Source organism: Lutra lutra, chromosome 12 (assembly GCF_902655055.1).
Source record: "Lutra lutra chromosome 12, mLutLut1.2, whole genome shotgun sequence".
In the NCBI taxonomy this organism is placed as follows: Eukaryota; Metazoa; Chordata; class Mammalia; order Carnivora; family Mustelidae; genus Lutra; species Lutra lutra.
This window is the reverse complement of record NC_062289.1, coordinates 73002635-73020423: the sequence shown is the minus strand read 5'-3', so window position 1 is coordinate 73020423 and position 17789 is coordinate 73002635. Positions and strand designations below refer to the sequence as shown.

The 17789-nt window shown below is 50.7% G+C and overlaps 1 protein-coding gene across 1 annotated transcript; it reads right to left on the bottom strand.

Moving 5' to 3' along the window:
- Positions 1–777: 777 nt before the first annotated feature.
- NIPSNAP1 (nipsnap homolog 1) lies at positions 778–15110 on the bottom strand. The gene is given in 13 exon segments (XM_047696952.1): positions 778–1929; positions 3185–3214; positions 3217–3267; positions 4605–4699; positions 5065–5096; positions 5395–5535; positions 5682–5743; positions 5746–5751; positions 7645–7739; positions 7998–8043; positions 8240–8344; positions 8347–8366; positions 14974–15110. Coding segments are annotated over 13 exon segments (840 nt in total). The 5' UTR covers positions 15066–15110; the 3' UTR covers positions 778–1864.
- Between the last annotated feature and the right edge of the window lie 2679 nt (positions 15111–17789).

Here is a 17789-nt window from a genome sequence, read left to right as displayed (position 1 = left end):
AAGAGCGGCTGGCCGGAAGCGAGGCACGGTGGCCGGAAGCGAAGCACGGAGGCCGGAAGCAAAGCACAAAGGTCCGGGACTGCGCTGGTGCGTGGTGAAAGCTGCGACCGGCTGTCGCAGATCTGAGGTTGTCAGGGCGGGAATCAGCGGCCAGCACCCTCGCGCTGCCCTCTAAAACCAGGAAACTGAGGCTTCAGGGACCGATTCTTTGCCTTGTTTACTCCTTTCTCAGCGCCTAAAGCAACGTCCAGCAGCTAGTAGGCGCTTTGCCTATTAGTTGAGTGAGTGTCGTATGCCCAAGATAACACGAGGGCGTAGTAGTGCCAAGACTCGAAACCCTGTGACTTTGCCTTTATAACCTGTATATTTAACCACTGTCATATTCGTCCAGACAACCCACACTACTGAGGGCAGCAAGTCAGGGAAGGTATCCAATTCCCTTACACTTGTTTTTTTCCCCACGGATGCATCAGTGGTTTCCCCATTTGCCTAGGGCAGAGTCACAATCCTAATACAAGCATTTGACAGGCTCAAGTGTTTTCTACCCCTGGCACGAAATCTACAGAGTTCAGGACTTTTGGTGTAAATTCTGCTTATCTGGAGGTAGAAACACTGATGTCCCGAATGCCTTCTGCCTTAGGGGGAGGCCCTCCCTGATTGTGGCTCAGGGAACACAATACAGGGCAGGGGAGGTAAATCAGCCAGCTGGAACTAGGAAACTGGCTCTGCCTCTAGCACCTGACTAAGTTCCTTGCAGATGAAGAAAAAACATCATAGTTTATAGTAAATATTTAATTGGTTCCATCAGTGACTCCAGCACAAGTTTTCCTGAAAGGGAGACAGAATCAAGCAACCTAGAGGTTCATGAGGTGTAAGGATCACCGAGGAGCCTCCCAAAGTCACTATCCCACTCCAGATACCCAGTGGCACAGTAAAATGGGGGTTCGGCTGATAGAATACAAAGAGAGAAAAAGAATGCTGGGTGAGGGAAATACAGGCCCTGGCCTTTTACTTCGCCTGCAGGAATGAAAAAGAAAGTGCAGGAGATTCTCCCTACCCAAAAGGGCTGAAACAAACAGTAAAGTTCTCAGTCTCACGTAGGGAAAAAGAGATGAGTCTTTCCAACTGTCTGGTATTAGGAACCCCTCCCCAGGTGGTCTTCTATAACCTCTGTTCTGTATTCCTGATTCCAGATTCCAAATTCTGCAGTTCAAATCAAGTTCTGAATTCTACCTTCTAGGTTCATGTCCCATTCCGTGACCCAGATCCTTTCCAGATCCCATCCCTTTTCCCAGTCTAAGTGGAATATGTAGGACCTCACCCTGACTGTGCTACCTGACAGTTTTCCCCTTTTCTTTTTGAGGCAGTTTTAGGCTTTTCCCTGACAGGAGGGCCTTGGCTCAGACTACCCAGCAAGTGAGTGGTCCAGTGGAGACCAGGGAATTCCAGAGAGCCAGGCCTGATCTGACCTCCCTTCCCATCTCCTCCCTAACCACTCAACATCCTACCTTTTGCACAAGTAAAGCTAAACAGAGGGCTTCCATGGTGATAAATGGGGACTGGTGGCCTTGAGATGAGGAATCTTAGGGGGGAATGTAGGAAGACATAAAAGGTTGCTGTTCTTCATTCAGAGAAACTAAACACTGCTTCCAGCACAGGGGAAGGGGTGAACAGGGAAGGTGGGAAGGGTCTGGGCAGAGCTGCAAGTCCTCAGAACCCTGTCATCCTTCAGCTTCCCCTTGTCTGAGCTGAGCAAAAACCCCCAGAGTCCTCCCAAATCCGAGAGAAAACCAAGACAGCAGGACTGGGAGCTCTGCTGTCCATGGCTGCCCTGAGGGAGAAGGGGAAGGAGGCAGAGGCAGCATCACTGGAGAGGTGAGATCTTCAAGGGGATCATGATCCGAGACTCCATGTGTCGCACCAGTGGGACTGTGGAAAGAGAGGCAGAGGTCACGGAGGGTGCAGCGGCAAGTGAATCCCAAAAGTGGACATTGAAGGAGGAGGCCTGGGATGCTGAGGTGGGGAAAGCCCCTCTGCCCTCCTAGAATGGAGAGCAGCCAACTGTGGGATAAGAGGGGACTTGGGTGTCGCTGAGATACAACATTTTTTAATATTATTACCTATTTATGTTTCTATGATGTGAAAGAATAAATAGCATAGCAAAAAGTGATTTCACAGATAATATTGCTTAGGACAAAGCTAGGTGGAGAAGAAAGTAGGAGGATTTAAAGAAAAATATCAAGAAAATAATTACAGCCCTAGTATACCAGTAGGACAAAAGCTATGAGGGTGTCCTTCAAGGGGCTAAGATTTGAAAAATACTGATTTAGTTCAAATTATTCATTTTACAGATGGGGAGGCTGCAGCCCACAGGAGGTCAGCCCAAGGTCACCCAGGAGGTCAGACTCTTTACTCTTGCTCAGAGCTGTTCAAACATTAGCACACATACAAATTACCCACAGCTCTTGTTAAAGTGCAGATTCTGATTCAGCAGATGGGTGGGAGTTGAGAGTTGGCATTTCTAACAAGCTTCCAGGAGATCCTGATACGATCATTCAACATCACGCTTTCAAGAGTGAGGCTCCCACTAACTCCTTCAGGAAGCATTCTCCCCCACACCAGCTGGTAAGTGCGGACGCTTAACTGTAAGCTCCTCAAGGAGCTCCTGTTCATTCTGTGTCCTCTAGCCACCCACCCACTGCAGTCAACATCCGCTGACTCCAAGCGGTTCTCAGGGGTCCCAGCAAGGTGGCAAACACAAGACAACGAAAACCTTCTCAAAAAAATGCGCTGTGTACTTCCTCTGTGCCGGTCCGGGTGAAGCACTTTTCCTAACTTAGCTCCTAGAATCTTCCCTTCAGCATTCTGAGGGAGGCACTACCACTGTCACCATCTTACAGATGAAGAAACAGCCTTGGTGTGGTGAAGAACCATGCCTGAGGTCACAGTGCCTGGGGACCACCTGTGTTTTCATCACTGCGAGCACCTTCCTAGACCCACTGCCTAGATCATGTGGAGCGTGCCACCAGATAGAAACCCACTCATTGTCTTCAGAGTAAGTTCCCTGTCACTGGAGGTAATCAAGTGAGGCTTAATCCCCTTGCAGAGGGGATTCCATCCTCAGATTGGGCTCTGAGCAGATGACCTCCAAGGGCTAGGCTGACCCCTCAGAGAAAGCACTCACCTGTGTAGTAGACATTTTCGTCCCAGCCCTCTTCCTCCAGGCAGCATTTCGAGTCTCTTCCCGAGACTGTAGGTCTTTATAGGCTGTGGGAAACGCATTGGCTCATTCCGGGGAAACAGAGGATCTGATCTTATACCTAGCACAGGGCCCTCCTATCATTACCCCAAACCCTGTCCCTCCATCTCTTCCCAAAGTCTCGAACAGTTAGCCAACACTGTCTGCTTTGACAATCTCATTCCATCAGTACATTTATTGACAACTCCCAACTTTCTATTTCTAGCCCAGAACTCTTCTTCTGCTCCATACCCATGTATCCAGTGCCCACTTGACGTCTCCACTTGGATGTGTCAGCATCTCAAATGCAACATTTCTGACGGCTAAAATTACATTCCTGACCCCTTCAACCTGCTCCACCTAGGGTCTCAGTAAAAGACACACAGCTGCTCAAGCAAGAATCTGGAGTTCTGGAGCACCTGGGTGACTCCGATGGCTAAGCAAGCATCTGCCTTTGGCTCAGGTCATGATCTCAGGGTCCTGGGATCAGCCCTGCATTGGGTTCTCTGCTCAGCAGGGAGCCTGCCTTCTCCTCTCTCTGCCTACTTATGTTCTCTCTCTCTGTCAAATAAATTAAAAAAAAAAAAAAGAATCTAGAGTTTTCTCCCTGCGCCCCACATAGACAACTCATCCGCAAGGCCCACTGGTTCCACCTCCAGACTAATGAATCTATCTGTGGCCTTTTCAGCATCCTCACTGCCACCACATTAGGCCAGGCCACCATCCTACCAAACTCATCTGCCTGAAAAAGTTTAACCATCTCCTGATGCCCCACTTCCTCTCTTGCTCCCCCACAAAGCATTCTTGGCAAAGCCCATGGCAAGCAGAGGAATCCTACTGGAACACAAATCAGGTCATGTCATGCTGCTTAAAATGCTACATCAGTCTCCTATTACATTTAGGATAAATCCCAACGCATCCCCACAGCCTACAAGGCCCAGCCTGATCTGGTATGTCCCTGTATCCTCACGCTCTTCACTCTCTCCACACTGGCCTCCTCTGTACTCTTCAAAGGCCTTTTCCCCACCTCAGGGCCTTTGCACATATCCCCTCTACTTAGAATGCCCTTCCCTGGCAATTCACAAGCTGGCTCCTTCTCATCCTTTAGCTTAGTTAACATTTTACCTCCTCAGAGAGGCTGTCTTTGTCTATCCAAACCATTCCCATGTATTTCTTTATCATTTTTCCCCTTTTTATTATTTGTAGTAATTGGAAATTATGTTTCTGTGTTAGTTTATGCCTGAGGTGGTATCTCTCCCTACTAGAAGGCAAACTCCAGAAGGGCACTAATGTATTTGCATTGTCTATACAGAGTGATAGTGGGGAAATGGGCTAGCAGAGGGCCCCTGGAGGGTCCTTAGCCTACCCCAGAGATGATGCACAACGTAGAGCTCTCCTATTTGCGAGAAGAAGCCGCCCACTGCCTCCTGGTTCTCTTGCCGGTACTTGATGGCCCGAGCCCTAGGGATGGCAAGAAGAGTGTCGAACAGAGGCTGGCGCCAGTGCACAAGGCCCTCTGCGGTGTCCCTAGGCTGATTTTTCAGCCACACTCCTCCCCAAGGGAGAAGCCAGAGTAGGACCCTCAGCTCTCAGAGATGATCAGGGAAGGGGGTAACAAAGGTACAGCCAGGGGCTGGGTATTCTGCCACTAGGGGAGGACCTCACAATCCTCTAGGAGGTCCTCACCTCCTGGCTGGATCTTCTCTGGATCCATGAGGGCAAAGGATGTCAGGCTCCCTGCCATGTGGCCATGGGAAAGGCGGCATGCCAGGGAGCTAGGCAGGGCAGGTAGGCAGGGTCCCCCAACCCCTGGCACTGCCACTCACCAGTTGTTCCCCCACTCAATCATGGTTCCTGGCTGAAAGAGAACCAGAGCAAAGAATGGAAATGAGCCCCCATCTCAGATTCCAAATGTCAAGCTAGGTGGAGATGGCAAACTGTCTGTCTCCCCAGCCCCGGGGGGCCACCTGGCCTCATTCAGGGGCCCTGGCTCACACCTGGGTGTGCATGTGTGCACATGAGTGTGAGTGTATAGGGAGAGAGAGGCCAGAAGCCCCAGTCTAGGTGCTGGGGCACAGGACCCCCCTCCCCCCCGGATTAGGGTACCACAGCAGGGAAAGCGGGAGGCAGGCAGAGACCCGGTGGGGGGGAGGCACCTTGAGCTTGTATGTCCTCAGCTCATAGATGTTGGGGCCTGCTCTGGGCTGCGGCTCGTTCCAGAAGCTGAACTCAAGGAGCATCTGGTTTCTCCTGGACAGCAGCATCTGGCTCCGCTCCTTTCGGAACTCCAGGTACTCCTACGGGAACAGCAGTCTGGCCGTGGTGACCATGGAGAGCACCCCCTCCCAAGCGGCTGTCCCCATGGGTAGTGCTGGCAGCCCCCGGCACAGGGCTGAGCCAGAGCCAGTGTTCAGAGAGGTTTGTGGAGCAGAGGCCAACATACCTTGTTGCTTTTGAGCTTGTTCATGCAGTCCATGAGGGCTGGGTAGCCACCTGAGAATCGCACAGGTGTACTGTTACATGGGGAAGAAAACAGGAGGTTACAGGTCAGAGGGCTGCCGGGACTCTGCCCTGCCTACCCAAGGCCAGCTAAGGGCATATGAAATGGGGCAGTCTCCAGCTAGGTCCTTTTAGCCCCAGGACTCTCTTGAGTCCCTTTGCCCTGGTGGGGGATGGCGCTGGGCAGGGGATAACCCCAGACACAAACCCAGGAGGCCTGGGTTTGAGCTCCAGGTCTGCCAGGTGGCCTTTGCCCCGCTCCAGGCTCGACGTCTCATCTTAAAAATGGGAATAACATTTCCACCCAACCTTCCTTAAATAGCACAAGAGGATCAGATGTGTCCTGTACCAAAAGTACAAGAGGACACATGAACCTGACCACGAGGCTTAGGATGGATAGGTTGGATTAAAAGGCGAGTAGAGGGGCGCCTGGGTGGCTCAGTGGGTTAAAGCCTCTGCCTTTGGCTCAGGTCATGATCTCAGGGTCCTGGGATCGAGCCCCGCATCAGGCTCTCTGCTCAGCAGGGAGCCTGCTTCCTTCTCTCTCTCTGCCTGCCTCTCAACCTACTGTGATCTCTCTCTGTCAAATAAATAAATAAAATCTTAAAAAAGGGGGGGGCAGTAGATCTGATAGGCTAAGATGGAACATTCTAAAACAGTGAATTCAAAACAAAACAAGGACCAGAAAAGGACGCACAGTGTGCTAGCACATCTGTCTAGGGATAAGGGGACATATCCAGTGATGCTAAGATATGCACCATCTCTCAATGGAGACCCAAGAGATTGTAATAGGAGATGCCTCTGGGGAAGACAACTGAGGCCTGGGGGCTCATGGGAAAGAGCGAGGCCTGTTTTTCACTGAAAATTCTTTGTGTTGTTTGAATTCTCTGTGCTGTTGGGTCAAATGGTGTCCCCTTCCCCCAAAGTTCATGCCTACCCAGAACCTCAGAATAGGACCTTATTTGGAAACAGAGTCTTCATGGATGCGATCATGCTAAGATGCCATGCTACTGGGTGGGCCCGAAATTCAGTGACTGGTGTCCTTATATGAAGACGGTGATTTGGACACAGACACCAGGACACCATGTGAAGACAGAGGCACATAGGGAGAATGCTCTGTGACAACAGTCAGAGATGGGAGGGATGCCTCTACAAGCCCAGGAAAGCCAACCTTTCCAGCAACTGCCAAAAGCTGGAAAAGGCAAGAAAAGATTCTCCCCTAGGGCCTTTGGAGAGAACATGGCCCTGCCAACACCTAGATTTCAGACTCCTGGGCTCCAGAACTTGAGAGAATTGATTTCTGTTGTTTTAAGCCACCCAGCAGTTGGAACTTTGCTATGGCAGTCCCATAAACCACTATTCCTTCCAATAACCAAGGGGGAAGAGAAGAAAGGAAATAATCTTGCCATCCCTGGGAGCCCGGCTGGAGCTGAGGGAGGAAGGTCTCCAAAGGGTGAGTCAGGCAGGCTAGAGCTGAGAGCAGCTGGCTGGCCAGCAGTTTGGAAACCCAAACTTCTCTTCCTTCCCATCCCTGGCCTGTCCCTTACCTACCTTCTGATTCCATCTGTGCCTTGATTTTCCTACCTGCAAATGGTCTGACCCTAGAGCTTAAAGACCTCTTTCCCAAGGGAAACAGCAAAAATACGGTATGGATGGAAGTCTACAAGACCATGAATGCTGGCCGGTGGAAAAGGGATAAACCTCATACTGAGGACCCACAAGGAACAGTACAGGCAGGGCATCCTAGGCCCTTGAGAAGAAAGAGCAGTGGAGTGAGCTGATGAGGACTGCATTTAGAAAGATTCCTCTGGAGGGCGATGTGGAGAGAGAGAGGATGGTGGCCAGGCATGAGGGGTGCCAGAGACCTGGGCTGGGTGGCAATGGCATTGGGAAGGTGGGCACCTCACCTGCCTGGTCCTGCTCCCCGTACCATGTGTTCCAGTTGCCCACGAGCGAGCAGGGGTAGTCCTCATCCAGGTGCAGCTTGGGCAGCACAGCCTCCCTGGGGTGGGGGGAGGGCGACAGAGAAGGTGGGAAGGGCTCGCACCAGCCACCAAGGCCCCTGAGATAAGGGTTCCAACTCAGGCCCTCAGGGCTGGGCCTCAGTCTCCCATCTCTAAGATGCAGAGACTGGACAATTCATCCTTAGGACTTCTGGCTCTGAATCTATGTCTCCTAGATTTCTGCAAGGAGAATGGGGCTGGACAGAGGCTCGCGCCCAAGCAGGGGGTGGGACCAGCAGACGGAGGAGGGTGCTCACGTCAGGCTGTTGTAGGCATCCAGACACTCAGGCTTCACATTGTGAACTGCAACAGAGGAAAGAGAGTGGGAGGTGAAGCAAGAGGCCTGTGTACCTGTGGGGAGGTGGGATGGGAGGTTGTCCCCCAAAGGCCAGGACTCCCAGGAGAGCTCAGGATGTCCCAGCCCTTCTCGTGTCCCAGCGGAAGCCTCACATGCCCCCCGGAGGTTCTGGGAAGGCGGACTGCCTCAGCAGCCACTCACACTGGATCTTGTAGAGGTTGCTGGTCTCCTTCTTGGATAGCAGGGTGGAGTGGGCATCCTTCCGGGGATCCACCTTGTGCACAAAGAGGGAGCGGAACCAGCTACCTCATTGTCCTTGGAATAGAAGCTGCAGGGCAGAGGACAAAAGAGGTGGGGATAGCCCTGGCTCTTCCACCTGCTCAGATATCCTGCTCCCCATCCCTCAGAGAGCCGGATGACCCACATCTCTAGGAACGGGCCATGGAATCCAGTGGCGGCTCCAGGGTATTAAAACATCACTGGAGGGCGCCTGGGTGGCTTAGTCATTAAGTGGCTGCCTTTGGCTCAGGTCCTGCCTGATCCCATCTCTGCTCAGTGGGGAGTCTGCTTCTCCCTCTCCTGTTCCCCCTGCTGTGTTCCCTCTCTTGCTGTCTTTCTCTCTGTCAAATAAATAAAATCTTTAAAAAACAAGGGCGCCTGGGTGGCTCGGTGGATTAAAGCCTCTGCCTTCGGCTCGGGTCATGGTCCCAGGGTCCTGGGATCGAGCCCCACATCAGGCTCTCTGCTCGACAGGGAGCCTGCTTCCTCCTCTCTCTCTGCCTATCTCCTCTGCCTACTTGTAATCTCTGTCTGTCAAATAAATAAATAAAAATCTTTAAAAAAATATTTAAAAAACAAAACAAAACAAAAACATCACTGGAGCCAGCTGAGCAGAGTGGTCCCTTTTCAAGATCATGGTTGCCCAGTTTGCTTCTTAAAGCTTTTCAAGGGCCTCAGGAGGCCAGAAAAAGCAGCCCTACCTCCCACCTCTCTCCAGCCTCCCTGCCTCCATTTATCTGCCACATCTGCTCCACTTGGGGCACATATTTGCAGCCCTCTGCCAAGAGGCTCAACCCCAAACCCACCTTGCCTGATTTTCAAAATCCCTAACAGCCCATCTGACCTTACCAGCCTTCCTTGCTGTCCCCTCCGCCCAACCTGTGTACTCTACTAACCAGATCTGCTCCTCCCCGAACATAGCAGACTCTCTTCCTCAGTGCTTTTTTTTTTTTTTTAAGATTTTATTTATTTGACAGACAGAGATCACAAGCAGGCAGAGAGGCAGGCAGAGAGAGAGAGAGGAGGAAGCAGGCTCCCTGCAGAGCAGAGAGCCCGATGTGGGGCTCGATCCCAGGACCCTGGGATCATGACCTGAGCCGAAGGCAGAGGCTTTAACCCACTGAGCCACCCAGGTGCCCCTCTTCCTCAGTGCTTTATTTGCAATTTCTGTTCCCTCTGGCAGAAGCCTATACTCACTGTCCTCTTCAGGGCTCACACTCCACTTGGCCTGTGACCCTTTCCCAGCCTCCACAAATGGAAAGCCAAAGAAAAATAAACTTTGTCCATGAGGAAGTCACAGTCCACTGCAAGAAGCAGGCTTTGAAACATAATTGTAGCCAGAGGGATCTGGGAGAGCCTAGGTCAGCAAGCCCTTGGCAGTCTAGGTAAACTCTCCAGAGGAGGTGATCTGACCAGTCTCTGAATCTCCAGAGCTGATTTGGCAGATAACAGCAGATAGAGGGGGTAAAAAAGTATTTCAAGGCAAGATTCATTCATTCATTCAGGCCACACTTAATTGACAAATATCTACCCTGTGAACCTGGCTAAGGTGCTTTCAAAGAAAGAGAGAGAGAGAGAGGGAGAGAGGGAGGAGGGAAGGAGAGGGTGGGGGGAGGAAGGAAGGGAAAGAGAGAAAGAAGAGAAGAGAAAGAAAAGAAAACAAAAGAAAAGAAATTCTGTTCAGAGCAGGGGACCTGTTGCACGTCCTGCCAGCTGGAATTATACTTCCCACACAAGGTCCCAGCAGGGGCAGGGCTTATTTTTAGACTGCCAGAGGCTATAAATCTTCTTGCTTAGCAGCAGTGATACAATTTGTAGTTAGGCCCAAAGACCAGTCTCCTGCTAGATGATTTCTAGCCAGGGAGCCTGGCAGTGGGAGCCCTAAGGGCCCGCAAGTCCTCTCCTTTTTCAATCCTTTTCTATGACTAAAATAAAAAGAATTGTCTTGCAAATCAAAGTATTATTTTTTTCCCCAAAATATGGAGCAGCCACTGAGACTTGATGAAATAAAAAAAAAAGTATCTTAAAGTAGTAAAACAGTTGTATGAACACGGAGAAAAATGAGTGAAGATTTGTCCCAAACCTAATATTGCTTACCTTGGAAAGGGGAGAGGGAGATGGTTAAATTTTTATTTATTCACTATAGTTCTTTGTAAAGCTAAAAAAAAAAACCAACACTTTAAGTGCTTCTGAATTCATAGGTGTTGTCACTGTGCATGTATTTGTTTCATGAACAAAAACCAAAAAGATGATTATCTTCTAATAATCAGTGTGGTTCTGTGAAATCTGGCTACCAGAGTAAGGGAGCTTTGCTCTCAGGACTTCAGCTGAGGACATCCTCTGTCAGGGATCCATGATGAGCTTTTCAGACATGTTCCGTCTATGGAGTGTTGACATAGTGTTGATAACTATTAGTATCGCCATTTTTAAGAAGAGAAAATAGGAGGTTTAAGGAACTTGCCCAAGGTCACATAGTAAATCAGGGGCAGAGCTGAGGCAAGAACCCACCCAGAGTTCTTTCCTCCCAAGTCAGCCCCCACCTTGGGTTTGAGCATTGACCTGGGGGGGGCATCAGGCACATACTGGGAAGAACCAGGTGTTTCAACAAAGCCACCAGCAGAGAGATCTGACCTTTGGTTTGAAAGTAGGGGGGATGCTTCCCTTGGAAGGGGTGGTGGCAGGGAAAACAGTGGCTCCTACTTACTGTCAGCCAAGACCTTTGCTCCAGGACTGGGCTTTGAGTAATTTATTAACATCAGTACTGACCAAGATAAATAGCCAGGAGGCCAGCCCTTGGAGAAAGAGTGGGGGGCTAGAATGTTCTCCACTCCGGGGAATGGCAGGGGAATCCAGTGTTCTGATGGGCTTCCATCTCTTCTTCCCACTCCCTAATCTGTCATGCCTACCGGCCTCTTTCCCCATGTGTCAAATGAGCAAGCTGGAGTAGCCTATCTCTAAAGATCTTTTCTCCAGGTAAAACCCAAGATGGGCCCTGTCCAGGATCCCAGGTCAGGGTCTGAACTCCAAGGCAGTGTCCATAGGCTCACATTCTCAAGAATCCAAATTCACTTTCTCAGTGAAATCACAACATCCTCCTTCCCTTGAACTACCCAACCCCTCTCACCCTGTGCTCTATTTTTCCATAGTTCCTTCTAACACATTATACCTTGGTTTTTTTCTTTGATTATGTGCCTGGTTTATCGTCTCCCCATTAGAAGCAGCCCCACAGGGACAGGGATCTTGTCTGCCCATGTAACCAAGTGCCTGGAACGGTGCTGGACAGCTGGCACGTGCTCAGTCTGCATGTGGGAAATAAATGAAGGCGGCGGGGAGGGGGAAAGGGGGAAGCTAAGACAGAAAGCTGCTTAAAGACAATAAAAGCTGGAAGGTAAGTAAGTAGAAAAAGGGTGGCTCAGAGTGTGGATGCAGGGCTCAAGACCCCTTACGCGCCCCCCCCCCACCATCAGGAGCAGAATTAGTGCTTAAGAGCACAAATTCTGGATGAATCCAGGTTCTAATCTCAGCACAGCTTCGTCTCTCTGAGCTTTATATTCCTTCTCTGTAAAATAGGGGCATTAGGATAGGTCCTCTAGAGAAAGGGCGTGACATGGCAGTGCAGCTAGTATCACGGTTCCTACCAAACTTCTCACAGATCCCCAAGCTCCTACTCTTTCCCCACTTTTCCTAATCTGCCCACCCATCTTTGTAAAGCACAATTTGGTAACATTATTGCTTGGCTCAAAAGTTTTCTGTGGCTCCCCATTGTGTACAAAACAAAGACTGGATGTCTCCACTCAGAATTCTAGCTCTCGTGTACTTTGGCAAGCTTTCCACAGAACCAGGATTCACTATCCCGGTGGTTCTGAAACCCACAGCATTAATGTCACCTGAGGAATTCTCAGGCCCCATCGTAGGCCTATGGCAACAGAAACTCTGGGGGCGGGCCTAGCAATCTGGGTTTTAACAAGCCCACCAAGGGATTCTGATTCCTGCTCAAGTTTAAGAATCAATGATCTCGAGCAGTCCCGAATGTCTTTCCTCTTTTTTTTTTCCATGTCATCTCAGGAATGCCAAAGATTCTGGTATCTCATTAGGCCTAGAAAAACACCATGCAGCTTTGCCCAATCTATGGGAAGGAGCTGCCCCACATGGACCAGTTTAGCCCCTTCCACAAAACACCCCTCACATTTCCCCATCAGCCTTTTCATCGTTTTCATCTGTCTATCTCCCCAGGCACACCAGAAGTCACTAGCTAATGTCCTTCCCCCGCCCCCCACCATGGTACACAGCACAGTGCTTTTGGCATGGGAATTGCTCAACAAATGTTTGTCCGGATGAGAACTTTTCAGTAGATGTCACATTTGCACTCTCGACAGGGGTTAACAGTCTGACGCCCTGCCCCCCACAACATGAAATTGCTCCAGAAAGTTCTCTAGATTTATATGCTAGGAAGCTCAGCTCTAGGCACATTCTGAATTACACTTCTGTTTAGAGATGGCCGACTGCAGGAAGGGACCATGTTTCTGCTTACTGTTGCAGAAGTGTATACTGAGAAGACACACCAGGAGAACTAAAAGAACTGAAGTTCTGGAGTGCCTGGCTGGCTCAGTCAGTGGAGCATGTGACTCTTGATCTCAGGGTCCTGAGTTCAAGCCCCATGCTGGGCATAGAGCTTACTTAATAATAATAAAAATAAAATAACTAAAGTTCTGTTAACAGGATTACTGGTGCAAGAGTAGCAACTCTATTTATTGAACAATTACTATGTGCTAAGAACTAATCCTCACAGTATATTTGTTTAAGATTTTATTTATTTATTTATTTGACAGAGATCACAAGTAGGCAGAGAGGCAGGCAGAGAGAGAGGAGGAAGCAGGCTCCCCGCCGAGCAGAGAGCCCCAAGTGGGGCTCGATCCCAGAACCCCGAGATCATGATCTGAGCTGAGGGTAGAGGCTTTAACCCACTGAGCCACCCAGGTACCCCCTCACAGTATGTTTTTGAGAAGAATGAGGTTTTCCATGCCTTATTCAAAGATGGTTAATTAATGGCGGAGAGGATTCCAATCCACATCCATCTGACTTCAAAGCCCACACTCTGTCTCTATCCCAGCAGCCCCCAAACCTCAGAGGTCTGAAAGGCTGCTACTTGACCCTCTAGTGACTCCAGGGAGCTATGGGACCAGCTAAAGGTCAGCAGGAGGGGACGTTCCCAGGTACCCAAAGTGAGACCAGGGCATAAGTAACTCAGATGCAGTTTTTGAATGACTTTGTAAGTATCAACGCAAGTGCCTTCACAGCAATCCCGCAAAAACTCCCAGCAGGGATTATCATCCCCACTTTACAGAAAAGGAAACCAAGGTTTACAGCGGTTCAGCGGTAACATCTGTTGCATGTTCACCAGGAGCTAGAAGCCTCACATATGTGATGTGGCTTTTTAACCCTCAACAGCTCTATGACATACATACCATTTTATCACTCCCGTTTTACAAATGAGGAAGCTGATACTTCAAGAGGCCAAATGACTTGCCCAAGGTCACCCCACTAACAGGCTGAGTTAAATTTGCCCATGCCAGACAAACTCCAGGCTCTTTTCATGATAGGAGGGTTCTCCCCAGTTATTGGGCAGTCAGAGTAGGGGTGCAGGTCTGGCTTCTCTTTCCCAACAGCCCAAGAGCCACACTGCACAATGCTCTGAGATCCCATGGCAAGGCCTAACAGAACTCTGCAGCTTCAGGCCTGGGCTGCTGGACAGGAGAGCCCCCTGCTTCCTTTCCACAGGTGGGGAGACAGGTGTCTTCACTTCATTAGCAATATGTTCTTGAGCATACTATCTTGAACCCCGTGCTAGGGGCTGGATTAACAGAAAAGTGATGTGACACGCCACTCGGAGAGACAGGCAAGTGTGTCTACAGGGTGATGAGGAGATGGGGAAAGTACAGGGTCCTGGAGACAGAGGAGGGAGGGGCCGCCCAGGCCTGGTGAGGGAGGTCAAGCCCTGCCTCAGTCCCACAAAAAGCCCGGCTGAGGGCATGGCCAAGCCAGCCTCCTCCTCCCAGGAGGCCACCAGTTGTGGTGCAAAGAGCGCTGGTTGTTAGGAGACCTGTGTCCAGACCCAGTGCCACCTCGAGACACCAGAGGGAGTGACCTTGGGCAACTCTCATCCCTTTCCAGGCCTCCTTTGCCCCACTTGTACTGTTCAGGATTGGGGAGCAAAGGGTCTGTGCAACCATGGCCTTTGGGGGTTCCCCACTGCTCCCCATATCTCTTCCTCCGAGAACTTCCCAGGTTGGAGCTGCCTCTCCTAGAAGTCCCCAGTGGATGCTATTTCACAATCATCCCAAAGGCCCTAAGAAGGAGCCACTCCTGCCCTCTGCCCGGTTCCTACTCTCCAGGGCCCCAGGAAATGCCCCTCCCATTCACCCATCTTTCATTCTGTACCCAGAGCCAAGTACCCACTAGGACAAAGACCCTGCGCTTGTCCTACCCATCTCTCCCATTCACTGCCGAGAGCTCCTCCCCAGGCCTAGATCTTGCCCCGCCTCTAACCCATAGATTCCAAGCCCGAGCCTACCCATCCCCAGACCCAGACCCTAGCCCCCGCCCCTGCACCCACCTCGCGTGCGCTTCGTTCCCCCAACCCTCCGCCCGGCTCTCACCGCGCAGCAGCCGCAAAGTCCCCGGCGCCGGGCCTCGGGCCCCCCAGCAGCAGCCGCGCCGCCGCAGAGATGCTGCACAGCCGCGGAGCCATGTTGGAGCGGCGCAGGTTGGAGAAAGGTCCCGCCCCCGAACCCGGCGGCAGGGCGGGGCGTGAGTAAGCCCCGCCCCACCCAGCTAGCCCGCCTCCTTCCGCGAGCAGTCAGGTGGGCGTTGCCGCGGGACATCCCCCAACTCCACAACCGCTGGGCTGAAGACAGTTTCCTGTCCTCAGAGTCCCTGCAGCTCTGGGTACTGACTTGCTCTGTCACCTTGACAAAGGCCTTTGTCCACTCTGGGCCCCAGTGTCCACCTCGGTAAAATGGAAGCGTCGAACATTGATACTGCGGGTTCTTAATTGGGCACTCAAGATTAGTAGCAGAGGGTCAGTCAGTAGGTCCCCTGAAGTTGTGCGTTTTTCTGGGGAGGAAGGATCCACGGGCAGTATTTAGCACATTATCAAAGGAACAAACCCTTGGGCGCCTGGATGGCCCAGATGGTTAAGCGCCTGCCTTTGGCCTAGGTCCTCATACCGGGGTTCTGGGGTCGAGTCCTGCATTGGGTTCCCTGCTCGGCAGGGAGCCTGCTTCTCCCTCTGTCTCTGTCTCTCTCTCTGTCTCTCATAAATAGATTAAAAAATCTCAAAAAAAAAAAATAGGGAACAAACCCTTAGCAATTGAATACAGTTGACTAGGCTCTGGGCCACTAGTACTTTCTCTCTTCATTTCCTTTTCTATCTTCATCCCGTTTTACCATCTCTACCTGGGCATCCTGGGCCCCATGCCTTCTCTTGGCCTTGTCCTGGCTCTTTTTGCCTGCCTTCCAAACTAATCCTTTCTCAGTCCACAATCCCCCAGGTCACAGACCTCAGCAAGAGCAGGGAGTTTGCAGACCCCACGAGGGGCCCAGGTTCCTGGGTGCATGCATGGATACTTGCATACATACCCCTGAAAGATATCCACCCACTGACCGCTGACCAGTGGCCCCTTCTCGTACACTCCGGCAAGGGGGGTGGAGGGCAGGCATTAATTTTGTTACTCCTTCAGCAAATACTGAGTCAGCCTGGCTCTGTGTTAGGCTCTGAGACTTAAGATGGACAGGACAAACAAGCCCCCAGCCTTTTTGGGACTTGAGATCTGGTAAGGGAGACAAAATCACTGACTTTGAGCCCCTTCAGGACAGATGCCCTAGGCTGCTCTCCCTCACCTTCTCCTGCCGATATACATTAAATATTTACTGAATAAGTGAAAATATACACAAAGTATTTTGTCAATTACAGTGCAGACTAGGGAGAAATATGGGAGGCTGTGAGGACTTACAATGGGTGGGGAAGAGGAAAAGGGAGATCATCCTATATACACTTGAGGGTCAGTAATGACTTCTATAAGGAAGTGAGGCTTGCACTGTGATTTTTTCCCCTCTGCTTTCTAAAGGAACAATGTATTATATGTGTGATTTATTTAAAAAGGAAACGATATTCTCATGATAAATGGAAAAACCTGTCATAAACAGGCAGAACCATTGAAATTACGCTGTGGACACAACACTGCAGCCACTGCCTTATAGCTAGGGCAGAAGGCTGTGAGCCTGAGGCCTTCTCTCTGTGTTACCAAAGAGAGCACGAGGGGCACCTGGGTGGCTCAATTGGTTAAATGTCTGCCTTAGACTCAGGTCATGATCCCAGGATCCTGTGATGGTGCCCCATCGGCATCTTGCTCAGCAGAGAGCCTGCTTCTCCCTCTGCCTCTGCCTCTGCCTGCTGCTCCCTGGCTTGTGGCCTGCTTTCTCTCTCTCTCTGTAAATAAATAAAATCTTAAAAAAAAATGAATTAAAAAAAAAAAAGAAAACAAAAACAAAGAAGAACTTGGACGTAGCTGTGCCCAGTGGCTCTTTGGGTTTATCCAAAGGACCAAGAGGAAATAAACTCCCCCCTTCTGGAAGCTGGTGTGATCAGAAGCTCCCCAGTCCCAGTCATCAGGAAAAGCCAGATGGGTAGATGGATGTGAAACAAATGGGATGTCACTTGCGTATGTGGTAGAACTTTTCCTTCCCTTAGGCTCTGAGTGTGGTAGACCTGGAGAGGTGGAAATGCCAGTCCCATCAGGCTCCCAGGAGGCCTGACTTTGAACCTATGGTTGAAGGAAAGTGGAGAGAGTTTGCCAGGAGAAGGGAGCAGAGCAAGGGGAAACTTAGGCAGAGAAAGCAATGTGAGCATAGTATGTGAAAAGGGTTGCCACGCTGAAACAGGTTAGAAACGTTTAGCACAATCAAATATACATCAAGGGTGGAGGTTACGTGGAGCCAGCTTTCTCACCGAGTACAAAGAATACCTCTCAAACGATGGAGGGGGGCATCCTTGGTAACCTGTGACTGAATTATGCCAAGGGAGACTACAGAGCAATACATTGGCCAAGCGGTAGAGGGATTTGGTAATGAAACCTTGGAAGCCAGAACCCTGTGGACAGGAAGGGGCTTTGCCCTCCTGGTCTAGGGTGAGTCTCCACCAAATTCAGATGTTTCTGGCCACATCTGCTGAGGAGAAGGAAGGGGGGCTGACCTGTAGCCTCCTCACACTGGTCTGACATTTCCAAGAGGGTTTCCCCATCTCCACCCACTTAAGTGGGGCAAAGAAGATAACACTAGGTGGTTCCAGGAGAGATGGGAGATGGATCTTCTTCCCCACATTCCCTATGAACCACAGTGTGGAGCTGACTGGAAGTACAGCTTCGAGACCCCCACCCTAACCCCAGCTAGGATGACCAACTCATTCCAGTTACCC